This window comes from Labrus mixtus, chromosome 21, assembly GCF_963584025.1.
Source record: "Labrus mixtus chromosome 21, fLabMix1.1, whole genome shotgun sequence".
Taxonomy (NCBI): domain Eukaryota; kingdom Metazoa; phylum Chordata; class Actinopteri; order Labriformes; family Labridae; genus Labrus; species Labrus mixtus.
The window spans coordinates 8,391,622-8,406,833 of NC_083632.1; the positions used below are offsets into that span (position 1 = coordinate 8,391,622).

A 15,212-nucleotide genomic window follows, 5' to 3' on the forward strand; every position below is an offset into this window, starting at 1 on the left:
TCTCTCTCTCTTGACCTAGACTACACCAAAACAATGTCAGAGTTTACGAACAAACTGACTAAGACTTGTTCTAGCTTCAAACCTTGAAAATGCAACAGTAGAGAACAAATATTGATCAGTTGACCGCTCATCTCCAACAGTGTTAGAAAATGATGGGTGTTGTGAGGTCACAGACTTGACAATTCAAATCTTGAAGATAGTTTTTTTTAAACTTTATATAAAATGCAGCTGCTGGCAGAGGGGCAGTCAAGAGGTGATCTTGCAGCTATCTGAGATTTACAAGTGCAATATAACGGTGGTGAAACAAAGCAGCTTCGTTTGGAGTTGTGTTCACACAAGTAGTTTAGTACAGGGGTTCTCAAACTTTTCAGCTCAGTAAGTTAATTATGAAAAACCCTACATATTGACAATGAATGTGAGGGTTGTTTCCTCTCAGACTGCCACAGTGACACTAATAATGTGGTCATTAATATGACTCCCCTGCAGGACAAAATATCGGTCCTGGGAGGACAGGGCCTTCTCCATTGCTGCTCCCGACCTCTGGAACTCACTCCCAAAAAACATTAGAGACTCACCCACACACACTTCCTCCAAGAAATCCTTAAGAACTCACCTCCTCATCACTGCCTACAACCACTAACTCCCATCCACCCCCCTTACATTACTCCTTCGTTGTACTGTCCTCAACGTTCTTGTTTAGTTTTTGGTTGTTTTTGTCAAAGCGTCTTTGAGTATTTAGAAAAGCGCTATATAAAATGAATGTATTATTATTATTGAAGCAAAAACAAGCAATGCTAGAGTTACTTTCCCAAGCAGGCCTGCCCGCAAAAATGTGGGCCCAGTAAATGGGCCCTCACAGGTCGACAGTCCATGGTCGCATGGGACACATGACCAAGTAACTAGTTCAATTTATAATGAGGTAACTCAGTTTGTAACTTAGTTGCATTTAACTGTAACTATTAGTCATTTTTATTTTGCCCATCATTTTTAATGTCTATAAGTTGACTGAAAAGACGATATTTCCTTACATGTTTTTCTATTAAGGAGGTATTAAGGTGTTTCTTTAATTTAACATGGATGGAGATTCATATTCTGTTTTCATGTTTAACCCCCCTCCCCAGAAAAAAAGGAAATTACTGAGGAGCCTCTGTTTCATTGTCTATAGAAAGTAACTCGGAGGCTGCATAACAGCGGGCTCACCACATCGATATGAGTCAGAAAAAAATTATGTCCTTATGATGTACGATTTTCTGCAATAACGATATCATGATATCATGTGTTAAAGGGTAAAAATATCCAGTATGCCCGGTAGATGAAAAGAAAACACCTTTAAAAATGTTTATCTGTTTAATGAAGTTTTCAAGTGATCATTTCTGATGCTTCCCAGGAGGTCAGGGAAATACATACGCTGATTGGCTTTTGCGAAAAAGCACAAAATGAATTTGTGGCCCATGTACTTCTTTCTTTCTCCTCAGTCATCTGCTGCAAATTGGCATGCGTTCGACAGAACAACATGGTCAGAACATTCCTTTAGAAAATGCCAACTGTAACAAGCAGCCATTAAAAACGCACAAATAGCCTAGCGGTTATGTCCCCCCCCCCAGGTCGTAGGCTTTAGTCCTCGTCACAGCTGCTGTGGGTTTGAATTTGAGCTCGGCCCTTTGCTGCATGTCATCCCCCCACTCTCTTCTACCATTATTTCTCTCTTGAATTGTCCTATCTAATAAAGGCAGAAAAGACCCCAAATTAAAGAAGTAAAACCTTGTTAAATTTCTAGCAGAAGACTTGTGGTTTGAAGTTTATAAACAAAGCTAGATTCATTTTACATTTTGTGCCCTGCGGCGGAATTTGTATTGACTTTCTTCCTATCTCTCTACAACATCATGAGGAAAGGAAATGACCTCATTAGCACCCTAAATCATTACAGACAAACTCTTGATATGGCAAATATAGGTGACACTTTTTACTGCATGGCCTTTGCACTAATTGGCAGGAACCTCCGCTGCACCACTGGCGAAGTGAGAGGTTCAAGGTCCCGAGAGACCAGAGGGGATTTGAAGACTTCGAAGTTTCATTTGCTCTGAGCCCTGAAACGTGACCCTGAAATGAAGTAAGAGATAAGAGCTGATTTATAAGCACGACCGTCAGACAGGGCTTAATTTAAAGACGAGCAAATTTAATGCAAATGCATGATTATGTTCCACTGATTTCAAATCCTCTGAAACAACCCTGGAGATATAGATTATGTGGATGATATGTACATTTTTTATATAACTTACATTCCCAATGATACTTATGATTCTTGTTAAATAAACCATAATGTACATGCTGCTCATTAAATTCACCAGAGAAGTTGTCGACTGACTTCATTTTAGTGGTAGGCTGTATCATCTATAACTGTGCCTGCACACATTAAAATTAGACATTATTATATCAGAAACTGTTGGGCCCAATGCTGGTCTCTCATCTCTCCTTCTGCCTTGTGAGAAACGCTGCTGATAGAGCGCCCAGCTGCCTCTTATCTATCAGAGCCAACAGGTGTCCTTGTGAGAAGGATTCATGACGTGAATGCTGAACTTCACCTGCTGACCAGGTCAGGTGACCTCAAAGTGAGGTCACGTCGCCAGGAGGGAGATGCAGCAAGGACATGTATGTGGAGCTCAAGTCTATTCTATCTAAAATTGCTCTGATGCTCATCATTCATGTCTTAATTATTCCAACATGGGTTTGAGAGAAAGTGGATTTTTAAAACAACACTAGGGATGTGTGACAGACTGAGGCTTTGTTCAGACTGCAGTTAAATAGGATTTAGGTTTCAAATCAGATATTTAACACAGACTGTCAGAATGCACTTGATGAAACCTGGTGTGTACAACACATCTCCAAGCCTTTTGCCTTATTTGTTGTTGTACTACTATGTAAGGGGAATCATTATTTCTGCTTGTGAGGTTGGTGAGAGAATGAATTCACTGCAGTCAGGTGTGTGTTTGACTGATTGTCTTTGATTAAGCCCAGGTGTGGGGAGCTTATACTCTGTGTTGACTCATTATCATGCTAACTCAGTAGGGTCAATTAAGTCGATTAACAATCAATCTCAAGGATGCTTATTTCCATGTCCCTATTTTTCGGGGACATTGGAAGGCTTACGAGTTCAAAGTCCTCCTATTTGGCCCCTCTCAAATAATCATTCACATTCACGTACAGCTCAGAAATTGACATGCAGTTGTATGATGTGAAGACAGAGAGAGAGAGAGAGAGCTGGTTCACATAATAGACACAGATTTACTGCACACTTAGAGGTAAATATTTAATAGATTGTTTAGACAACAACATTAACTAAGACAATTGGAAGATTGTTTTTTTTTACCCAAAATAATTATTATATCTATTAGAAGTATATTGTAGTTTAAGGGTGCGTTCGAATTGTCATTTTTGCTCAGGAAGGTTCCTAACTGAGTGAAATGACCCGGAAGCATTGAAGTGGCGGCCATGATAAGAGCCGTTCGAATTCTCTAAAAGCTAAGGAAAGGTGGGTCAATGCTTCCTTTATAACCTCCTTTAGCATAGGTTACACTGGACCGTCCTTTACCAAAGGAGATGAGATATGCCGCCCCACAATTCCTTGCAGCCGCAACATTTAAAGCGAGTCGCGCATCCGACCGTTCACGAACATTAACGATGACCATAAAGGGGCTCAGATCATGTTTTATTCAACGTATTTCATTCACTTAATGATGCTATGTGCACTTGTACATTTACAACATTATGTATATCTTGCATAAATGTAACAATTAATTTCAATCATGCTTATTTTGATGTTGATTTCTGAGTGGACAGAAAGGTGATGGTTTCACTTTTCTTACTTGTAGCCTGGTTTGCTTTTATTTCAATCCCAACCTTTTGGTAATTAGGATTATTTCACCAGCAAGAAGGCACAGGGGAAAGTTTTTTAGATGATCTTTTTGTAGTCCATTTTCTGAACATTGTAGTTTCACCACGGCGGACCCACGTCATTAACCTCCGCCGGCCCGTCGCATTTAATGACGTCGCCTAGTGGAAATGTGGTCGAATTGTCAGAGCAGCGAGATCGCCTTTCCCTAAGTCCTTTATGAATTCTCCTGACATCTTTCCTTAACCTCATGACGTTTTCCCCGGGGTTAAGGTAAAGTGGACAGTGAAAGGAGATAGGAGGGACAATTCGAATCCACCCTTTGTATATTGTGAAAAGAGGGCATACTTCCAAGAGGTTCAGGTTCAGAGATTTGAATTTGTTGAGTGATGCTCTGATTTTAAAGACAGCTGCCCTCACCTGATTAATTTTTAAAGCACTGAAGCCTTTATTTGCACAACTTAAGCCTTAAAGGAAGAATGTGTGACATTTTACACATAAATATCGCAGAAATCAAGTATTTCCTGTTTAAATGTCTCTCTGAGTCATGACTCTCTACAATGAGTGAGGAGCGCGAGTCCCGTCAGCTGTACTGTAGTCGGGCCGTGTTTACATCGTGTTTACATGGACGAGAAGACCTCGTGTATAAACCTGTTCGTTGAGGACTAGAGAGAAGAAGAATAACACAGCCTACTCACTGCCTATTTGGATGTCATGAAAGTGTGTTTAGATCACCGTCATTCTGTGTCAATGTGTGTGCAATGTGAAGCAACGAGCTAACCACGGCGTGCTAACATTAGCCTGCTAACACAACAATGGAGGCTACAGGCAAATGCAGCTGGAGCAAAGACCAATTAATGGTGCTTAATTACGATGCTTTGTAATTGATTAAACTCCGCTGGAGTAGACTGAGTAGAGGCTTCAGAATAGCGGAGGTGTCGCCAAACAGCAGCTTGTTTCGGTTTCATGCAGGTGCTCAAGGGCCACATTTACTGGATCAAGAAGTTAAACATTCATCGTTTAACGCAAGTTCTGTTAAAATCCATCTCAGACCACATAAAGTTGTCAAGGCTGCATTGTCTACCGAGCTATTGACATTTTTTATTTCTACTGTGATGTTGGGCATTTTATCACAGCGCTTTATAACCATAAACTCTATTTTCAAGGCAGCCTCAAGGGGCCCCTTCGGAACTGCAGTTGTTTTTCTCCACACTGCTGTGTTTGCGTAACCTGTTAAACCGTTCTAGCCTTCAGTTAACTCTTTGCTCAGAGATAGGTCTATTGAAATTCCAAGCACGCTTTTTGACGGACAGCACAGCTGAGGTTTAATATATGTATTCTCCTGTCTCTGACTATGGCAGCTCCAAAAGCTAAAGAATGGCTGATCCTGCTTTTGAAAAAAAAAATGCAGCTTTTAACCTTGTCACCATAAAAGCATGCTGCATAATGTATCACTCCACCTCAGCCATGTGTTTTGAATATAGTTAATCACCACAAAAGAACCCTAGAACATCCGTCAATAGCCTTTTGATAGGCTTTGATTTACTTATTACTCTGCCTTTATGTTGGACAGGCATCAGTACAAGACTCACCTTTAATTATTTTCAAACCAAACTCAGGCACAGCAAAGACTATTTAACTGTGTACAAAAATCAGGACATCAATACTGTAAAACTAATTTAATTACAAACCACTATTTGACCTCGCTATGTCAGAGAGTATACTAACCTGCTCAACAGCTGATACCCATTCTAGCATTATTTCATCCACATTAATCTATTAAATTCTATAAGAAACAAAATGTGCAGAATGAAATATGTACAGCAGAAGCTCTATTTAAAAAAACATGACGTTTCAGATTTCTTCCAAGCATCTCTCGTGCATCCAACTCCGTGTTAAGCTTATTAAAAATTCTTGTCAAGTTTGACCTTCAGGAAGAAAACAAAAAAAAATCCAGAGTTGGTCCTATCTATCCCTTCTCCTTATCTCGGTGCAGCGTCCTTCACAGGCCGTATAAAGACTGGAGACTTGATGTGTTGCTTTGCCGTCACTGCCATAGACCGACAACATGCTGCCTGCTGTTGTAAAGCTCTGCTGTGGAATCTCTTACCCCCACCTAAGGAACGTGGCAGGTAAAGTTAAAAATGCTTACTAAGACTTAATTTCAATTACGCCTGATGTTTTAGACTAAGTCCATTTATTTGAAACCTTTATTAAGGATTCATACATAACCTTGTATTGCTTTTACCCTTCTGATTTTCTTAATCTTTCTAAGTTGGATCTACTATTGTCAGTTTGCTCTTTGTTTTTCATCAGCTTGTCCTATGTGATGCATTTTTGGGCTTCATGTTTGTTTAAAAAGTTGAGTTAAATTTAGTTGGGTTGATGTATCATCTGAGGGTGGACTTGTTTCATTTAATGCAAACTGATACATGTTTTTTTTTTTTTAAATTTATTCATTCTCTTTACCGTTCAATCCTGCAGGTCTTCAACGCACAGCTGTGGCAGTGATAGGCCAAGAGATCACACATCTGCAGGGATGGAGATGCATGCAACACCTCATAGGAGTGCCTGCTGGATTCAATTATACAGGTAAAAAAAAAAATCACAAGTCTGTTTGTTTCAAGATTATTATTTTTTTGTTTGTTTTAGAGCGTTGAATACTAAGGAAGTTTCTTTTGCAGAGGGCAAATCTGAAGATAGAACAAATGTGCAGTCAAAAGGAGATCAGCTGTTTTATGTACAACAAGGCCACAAAGCAATGAGAAATGCTCTCAGGATGTTGGAGGACAATGAAGGATGGAGAGTTGAGATTGCAGAGGTATAGCTTCGGGTTGATTTAAGTGCAACCTCACTTGATTGACAGCCTCTATGGTTCTCTTACAATAATTAACACTGGTGGTGTTGTTGTTTGCTTCCTCAGAGTAACGGGGATGTAATCTGTAGCAAAGTGATGCCGGATGCCAGGAAGGTCTTCAGGCTGGAGGCGGTCCTAGAGGGCAGCGTCGACGAACTTTACGACCTCTTGTTTGTCAGAGTGGAGGAGATGAACCTGTGGAACCCGAGCATACAGCAAATCAAAGTGAGTGTGATACATACTGTTTAAGCAGACTGAGGAAAGAGGAGTCACATTTTTTACAAGGGCAGGTATCTTTCAGAGTTGTATTGATCTGCCTCTTTCTGTGTAGAGCCAAATCTATTGATGCCATGTTGTATTAGATGCCGCAAAGAATGTTGGAACCCCGACCTTCTCTAAAAAAAAAAAACATTGTTAACTAATAAAATAAAATGAAAAACATTGGCGAGTAAAAGAGAAGGCAGGATGGACAGTCATGCATTAAATGGTTACAATTGAGTCCTGCAGTGTTTTGAAATTGTGTCTCATGTGTTTTTAGATTCTGAAGCAGGTCGGACCTGAAACAATGGTCACTCACGAGGTGTCCGCTGAGACAGCAGGAAATCTGATTGGACAGAGAGATTTCTTAAGCGTGAGGCACAGCTGCAAACAAGAGTCAAGAGTTTATCTCGGAGGAGCAGCCATTCAGCTGGAGTCCTTCCCACCGCAGGCGGGCTTTGTGAGGTAGGATCACACAGCTCGGGCATCAGTCCGTTTCAACTGAACATCAAAAAAATGTAGAAGTGCGCAAACGCCCCATTAAACTATCTCTCTAACACTGTAGTGCTTTAGAGGAATCTCAGTCTGTCAGTCATGAGTTTCATGTTTGTGATATAAATCATTTAATAGTCCACTTATCCAGCACAAAAAAACAGCAACAATGCAAATAACGAAAAGCTAAATGATTTGTGTAGTCGATGTTATAAGGTGTTTAAAAACTGAGAATTGTCTCTCGGCTTAATTGCCCTCAGGTAATAACATTATGACATTAACATTCAGGATATGAGGAAACGGGTCTGTTGAGGAGAGTGCTTTTTGGTGGGCGGCAGTAGCTCAGTCTGTAGGGACTGTAGGGACTTGGGTTGGGAACCGGAGGGTCGGTGGTTCAAGTCCCGGTGCGGACCAAATATGGAAGTTGGTCTGGTAGCTGGAGAGGTGCCAGATCACTTCCTGAGCACTGCTGAGGTGCCCTTGAGCAAGGCACCAAACCCCCTCCCCACCATCAGCTCAAGAGCGCCCGCTGTGGGCCACTCCATCACCCTGACATCTCTCCATTAGTGCATGTCCATAGGATCCTGTGTATCCTCATGTGTGTGTATACTTCAGCCTATGTGTGTGTTGCATGACTACAGAGTGTAAAACCTGAAATTTGATCAATGAAGGTGAATCTCTCTTATCTCTTTAAACCAATTACGTACTCCTCCTGCTGTATCACAAAAACCTTTGACTTTTATCTGTGGAGTCTGAGCTTCAAAATAAACTGTGGAAAAAAAGAGCTGGGGCTGGAAATGCACTCAGCATGAGACCTTTGCTCTCGCAGCAGAGAGTGGAAGTTGTTAAGAAGCATACAGGGAGAAAATTGATCTTAAGGCTACTGTGGGGAACTCTCCATTTCTCTCATCCTGACCCCTGTGGACAAACAGTACTCCTTCTTGATATGTGGATAATGTCCAGTTACCTGCATCAGGAGTGTTTTCTGTCAAACATTTAATCCAGATTCCTTTAAAGTGTCAATAGTATCAATCCTTGCCAAGAATAAATGTGGCAAAAATGTGTTTCAGCAGTGCGCTGTAAATCTGTGGAAGCTGCAACACATAAAATAAGGTTTGACTGCCCTGATAGTGTGGAGAGGCAGTCTAAACTGAAAGTCCGAGGCACTCTGATGTGGTATAAAAATCCTTTATTAAACAGGGATGTGTCTACGCATTTCGATTTCTGATACCTGATACCTGATTTCCACACTGCAATAGCCTTTGAATAATTATTTATATTAAATATTAACACATGAGGTTATTAATATTAAGAAGTATATGTTTTTTTCTTTCATATAAAATGGCAATAACCATTTAATTTCCTTTTATGATTTTCAAAATAAATACAATAACCTCTCAACCAAATCAAACCAAGTCACTGACTTGTCCTGGAACCACTGATTATTATTGGCAGCACACAGATTTAATAGAAGGGACTACAAATAGTCGTATTTACCTCACACACTCTTCAAAAGCAATTTGACGTACCTTCAGGCTGCAGATACAAGTGGCTCCATAAAAGAAAGCATGCCTTTTAATGCACAGTGCATATTCTGTCACACTCATAACAGCTTGAGCATGTGTGGATGCTTGACCTATTTTCTTCTATTGTTGTGCACACTTACTCTTACTAGTGCCATTTTGAAACTGAACCAAGCCACACGTGTATGGTCTACTCTTAAACTGTAGTATGTCCAGTTTTGTCTTTTGAATCACACTGACGCTTTTACTAAAATGAAGTTCCAAATGGATAAAAAGGTCAATAAAATTGAATTAAAAGTTTCAACCAAAAAAAAAAAAAGGCTATCAAAATAAAAATATATTAGATCATTTAGTACAAGGACCTTGAGTTTGGTCACGCCTAGAGTAGCACTTGATGATACATACAATGATATCTTTGTTGGTTTTTTACAAGAATAAAACATGTTTCATATAAAAGACATGATTCATTGAAATTGAGACCCAATCATGGAAATGTATACAGAAATGTCTGATTATGGAGAAAATCCTTGTTAAGCTCTGGCTAAATGAAAGTAAATTAATTGAGTGTCTTTGCATGCCCGCAGAGCCGAGGATGGACCAACTTGCATCATCATTCAAGCTTTGGACAAGGACACAAGAAAAAGCCGCTTCACATGGCTCCTTAACATGGATGTTAAGGTACCTTTTCTTCAGTACATTTTTCTTTTTGTGTTTGATTATAGTAGAAGCTGGGGCATGTCCGCACTCTTTTGACTGGGGCGGCCTAATTGGGGCCATGACTTATGCATGAGTGGAATATATGTGCACATACACATGATTGAATTTCAATTATTTACCTTTTCTATTTCCACCATCTACTTTTAAATAACAAAAAAGAGGGTGAAATATAAATCTGTCAAGCTTTATTTTGAAAGAACTCAAAAAGACTTTGTCCAAAGCCACAAAAAAATGACATTGATATGAAAACTCTAGCAGCCTGTTGCAACACAGCCCCATGTTGTTGATTTTTACCACTAGTCCCACCTCTGACAAGGCAAATAGTAAATCATAGTTTAGGATTTTTGGGGTGGCTAATAAGATATCGGGGGGGGGGGGGGGGGGGGGGGGGGGGGGGGGGCATGGCTACTCCCTCTGGACACGCCCCTGAGTAGAAGCATCTGCTCAATGGAAGGTGTGCAATATGAATTATTATATTATTATATATATTCCATTATGAGAGATAACATTTGATGTGAGGAAGCATGTGATGTTTCCTACCACACTGCTTTATTACTGCTCACACACTTTTATCAGCATCTCTTTTTGGCTGAGCTTCTCAACAACAACAAAAACAATCCAAATTGTATTCAAATTACCGGCTGCAATATACAAGAATGCTATAATGATGTGCAGTGAGGCCCAGCAGGGTAGAATAGTCGGAATGAAAATGACTCAAAACGTTTGCATTTCAGGACCTGCGCTTTAAATGATACAACATGTGAATGTTCATATTATCAGCAGAACCCAGCAGACACCCATAGGAGATGCAATTGTGTGAGATACAAGGAAGCGACATAAGTAGAATATACAATCAAAGGTAAATATTCATACGACCGTGGCTTGGGGAGTCGGTGGAAGTAAATTGCACAATCAATCATCAACAGTGCGACGAGTGAGGAGCGAGGAGGCAGGGGCTCCAGCTAGTGAACAGCCAGCTTTGTGGAGCGAGATATTCCTCTTTTCATACAGCTGAAGACAAACCCCACCACCCCAGTCATTTGGCTAGAAGGCCCCTTTTACTCAATAATACTGCCCGACATGTTTAGTAATCCATGTGACATCAAAATTGAACATCTGAAACATAGTTACAATTCAGACGTAAACTGTAACTTCATTTAAAATTTGCACGGGAATAAAATGTGTGAACAAAGACTGGAGTATGAAAATGGAGGATTACTCAAATAGAAGGCATACAGAGTAAGAAAGGTGATTATAAGTGTCACCTTCTAGCATTAGCATTTAATGTAAATTTCATTTAAAACAAATGTTCCACTTGTTTTTGTACACCTGATACAGGTTAGCTTCAGGGTTGCATCAGGACACCAATTTAACTAAAAGGACAGGACCATAAACGCTCGATGGTTTGGGAATATCATTTCATGAGGACATATAAACATCACACAAAAATCGTTCATTGTTAACTGTTTGAGCAAGTCAAAATATTCTTAACCCCCGTCCAATATGAGACACATCCCAAGATCCTAATGTGGCACCTAAATGTATACGAGTAAAGTGCAGCTGTGTTAATTTGGGGTATTAGCATGCCAATGTTATATCTGCCATAAGAAAATATTAATTGTACAGAAGAGCATAATGGGATGTCATTATATAAAAAATATTAGTTTTGCTGCTATTTGACAAAAAAGTCAAAAGACTTATTTTCCTGTTAAAGGTTTCAAAGTGGAAAATGTGGTTCCTTACTTTGACATCTCTTTGACTGTTTACTCCTCATGGGGAGTCCTTCTTGGATTATCAAGGCTGATCAGTCTAACAAAGATAATGTCATTCTCAGGGCTGGCTGCCAACATCCATTGTCAATCAGGCTCTGCCTCGGGCGCAACTTGATTTCACCAGACACCTGCGCAGACGTCTCGCAGTGAGCGCTACCCTGGGCTGACTCAGTCTGTGTGATTTCCACATCGCTGCAGAACCCTGTCATCACTCAGGGGAACACCGTGAGATGGAGTCTCAGTGATAGCCTGGCTGCTCAACAAAGTGGCGCCATTTCAGCACGAGCTGAAAATACTCCCTGGAGGAGACGCTCAGCCCCCCACGCTCCACGGAGCAAAGCTGGCAGACATGAGAGTCAGTAGGCCAGTGCCAGCCTGGCGGATAAATGCTGGCTTATTATAGGAATTACTGTCACAGTGTGCCACTGAACCTCATTATGATTTCCTGATAAGGAGTCAACATTGACACAAGTATGAATCTGAAAGTCCCTGAATATGACTGGAAAAAAAATGAATAAAGTACCTGAATGTGCTTGACTCCTTTTCTTTTATCATACTTTAAAATTGCTTAAAACAAATCAAAGAACACTGAAATTGGAATCATTTTCTTAAGTAAATATTCCATGAAATACATTATGGGACTGGACGTTATACAAACTCAACTCAACACACTCTAAAGAGAAAAGCTTGCAGCGAATAAAGAAGTTGCACAAAAAACAGAAACCACAAAAATCTTGTTTCTTTCAAACATGTTTTACTTTTTTCTCCATTTCACTTAAAAATTCAATAAATATTAACATTTAAAGCTTTCATTCATGTACGTATATACAAGAACTATACAATAAACATAATGATGTTATGATCTGCAATGCAGGAATGATTTGACAGTATGAGCAGCTACAGTCTGGTGTCGCCTGTATTTTCCAATGGCATCATACCTTCGGCTTTATTCCTGGTTGTTAATTACTTTTCATAACCGGACAATTTACACTATATACATTATTATCTGAGAAATATATCAGTTACCTAAAAAAACATTATAACATAAGGAGTTTTCTTCAATTGTTTTGTTTTTAAAGTGTAAGTGACTGACTTCCACGTAGGCAGACTGAAGGCATGCTACAGTAAGTTGCCGTGATTAAAAACCAGCGAGGATGATCACCAGTACGTTGGGTTTGGGGGGAAAGATAAGAGCACCGGAGAAGGAGAAGCCATCAAGCTCCCTGTCTGGAGGGATGGTTATGGAGGATGGAGTGTGCCAATAGAACAATTATAGAGATAACAGGTGCTTTATTCTGATCACACATCCTTCAATCTAGTATCATGTAAATGAATACATTTGCATCTAAAAGACGGAAAACGAGAAAAAATGATGAGTGACATTTTTGGGATGCGCTTTTTTCACTTCTTGGTTTGGAATAAAATGACAAGACTGATACAGTCCTATGTCTGCATTCTAAAGATGCAAAACTTGATGTGAGGAACACTACCTTGCACGGTCTTGGGTCGAGAAATACATCAATAAATCCCTTTCTTTTTTCTCCTCCATCTCTGAGCCGTATCAAACAGTCTAAAAAATAGGCTAACTGGCTAGGAGAGCCCATTGCCAAAGTTAAATAGAGCTGTGGAGCGCCCTGTGGAAATGGGATATACGCCGTTCTCCCTGCTGAATTATACTATTAGATCGACCTGAAACTACTATTTTAAGTTGGAAAAGTTACGTATTGTTGCCTTAAGCAACAGACATTCTGATGAGCCTGCTGTTATTTAATGCACAGTGCACCATCAACAAATAGAAACAGGAATTCTGAGACATTCAAAAATGATAAATGGTAGGAGTTTTAAAATGTTGTTTCTAAATTCCTTCTATTCTTAAGGATAAGAAGTGGATGTTCCTGTGAAGAACTTTCTGTTTGTGTAAATATTTCGCAACTGTCTTTTCTCATCTTACCCTGTTCATGTGTAAGTAGTATTTTTTTTTGCCAATTTTTATGTTTTTTTGCTGCCTTTAACAATAAATTTTAAAACACCTCGTATGAATCTTTGATGTAGAAAATGGCTGATTCTGAATCGTACCGCTACTAACTTTGACACCTACCCTGCAGCAGCAGTCTCAGGCACTGAAAATAAAATAATAAATCTTAATGCTGATGGTCTTGTTTCACTTTTTTTGGTCATTTTGAGGCATCACTTGTTATTTGATTGTTTCATAAACTGTTTAAAAAGTCCTCAGAGGATATGAGGATTAATCAGCATATTTTGAGAGTGTTATTAAAAACATCATTAACATTGTATATAATTATTTTAACTTGGCATTATTGGTTGTAGTTGAGACAGTCTATAAATATTCTAGTGGCACACTCAGGCCTCCGTAGTTAACACATGCACCTCCATAGCCATGGCCTTCCAGCTCTCCTCAAATGTTCACAATACAAGTTCAATAGTAGTTCTAATGCACTTGAAAGAAAAACAGTCTGACACAACTGAACACAGATAAAAACATGAATGTAGCGATGCAGTCATCACATTTTGAGCACGTCTTGTAGTCGTTTTAGTTTACAGCACCTGAAAACTTTTTTTTTTTCTCTTCCTTCCATTTCATATTTGAGGCCCGAGGGGGCGGAGCCACGCTGCACACAGATCACTCTGGAGTTTCGATGAGGTAACCATCATTGTCTAGTCAAAGTTCACTGGAGTGGAAAAAAAAATCTTTGTGTAAAAAAAAAAAAAAAAAAATGAAGAAGAAAAAAATCTGCAGTGACACTGCAAGTCTTTTAGATTCTGCAAAGGCAGAGCTGATGTTTGAGAGCGTCTCACTGAGCAGCACGTTCACATCATTGCTCGCTGTTTGTTTTTCAAACTGTCAGGGTTCTGTGACTGGAGTCCCTCTCCGATCCTAAATCGTCCCTTCTTGACTTGGCAGTGACTGGGCCTAAAGTGCTCTTTGGACTGTGCTCTTTAGAGGCACCTCCACTGGAGTCTGCGGTGGGCCGCGCTGGCCCTGGAGGTAGAAGAGGCTCCGGGTCAGAGTCTGAGTCCCCCCTCCCAGCAGTGAGGAAGGAGTCCCTGGTGGGACCCGGGGACATAGCAGCACCCTTGGATGGCGAGGCTTCGGCGGCTGCAGAGGTGGTTGGAACTGGAGCAGTGGAGCGAAGCCGCCTGCCGACGGATTTAGTGGTTTGCGGCGGGCTCAGTGTTGTTAAAGGAGCTTTTGGTGATACAGCATGAGAAGTCGCAGAGGTCTCTGGTTTAACGGAAGCCACCGGTGTGTTTAGGAGGTCAGGAGTGTGTGTGGTAAAAATGTCTTTCTTGTTGCAAGACTCACAACAAAGCTTATTATATCCAGGGATGGAACAGTAACGGGCGAGAACCTCCATTTGACAGAAAATTGATTTATCCCCCAAACATGGCTCATCTAGAAATGACAGAAGAGAGGACATCACTGTGAGGGAGATTGGAATAAAAACAGATGTGGATGTAGGATAATGGAAATCAAAGTGAGTGGTTTGTGACACAAATTGCATATTGACTTACTCGAAGTGATTTTGTGGACAGGGTTTTCGGGATCCCTTTGGTGCACAGCTTCGTCTTTTATGGTGGAGTTTTCCATTGTTTCAACTGTGAGAGAAGACACCGGCTGCCCTGGAGTAGAGTTAAACAAAAACACAGCATAAAACATATTCCAACATCGGGTGTCACAGGAC

The 15,212-nt window shown here is 40.2% G+C and overlaps 2 protein-coding genes across 4 annotated transcripts in view; one reads left to right on the forward strand and one right to left on the reverse strand.

The window, feature by feature from the left end:
* The first annotated feature begins 2,475 nt into the window (after positions 1–2,475).
* Positions 2,476–12,045, forward strand: star2 (steroidogenic acute regulatory protein 2). Of its 2 annotated transcripts, none has more exons than XM_061028912.1 (8): positions 2,476–2,649; positions 5,886–6,021; positions 6,374–6,481; positions 6,574–6,710; positions 6,813–6,971; positions 7,285–7,469; positions 9,604–9,697; positions 11,571–12,045. In XM_061028912.1, the coding sequence occupies exons 2-8, from the start codon at positions 5,958–5,960 to the stop codon at positions 11,673–11,675; spliced, it is 852 nt and encodes a 283-aa protein (XP_060884895.1). In that variant the 5' UTR covers positions 2,476–2,649; positions 5,886–5,957; the 3' UTR covers positions 11,676–12,045. The 2 variants fall into 2 exon arrangements, with proteins under 2 accessions (XP_060884895.1, XP_060884896.1); XM_061028913.1 differs by having other exon boundaries at positions 5,898–6,021.
* A 197-nt stretch (positions 12,046–12,242) lies between these two features.
* LOC132955384 (A disintegrin and metalloproteinase with thrombospondin motifs 14) overlaps positions 12,243–15,212 on the reverse strand; it is a 43,375-nt gene continuing 40,405 nt past the window's right edge. For both annotated transcript variants that reach the window (XM_061028230.1, XM_061028229.1), the window contains exons 21-22: positions 15,043–15,150; positions 12,243–14,923 (exon numbers count right to left, since the gene is read on the reverse strand). In XM_061028230.1, coding sequence (XP_060884213.1) covers positions 14,364–14,923; positions 15,043–15,150 — 668 coding nt within the window. In that variant the 3' untranslated portion in view covers positions 12,243–14,363. The remainder of the gene's footprint in view (positions 14,924–15,042; positions 15,151–15,212) is intronic.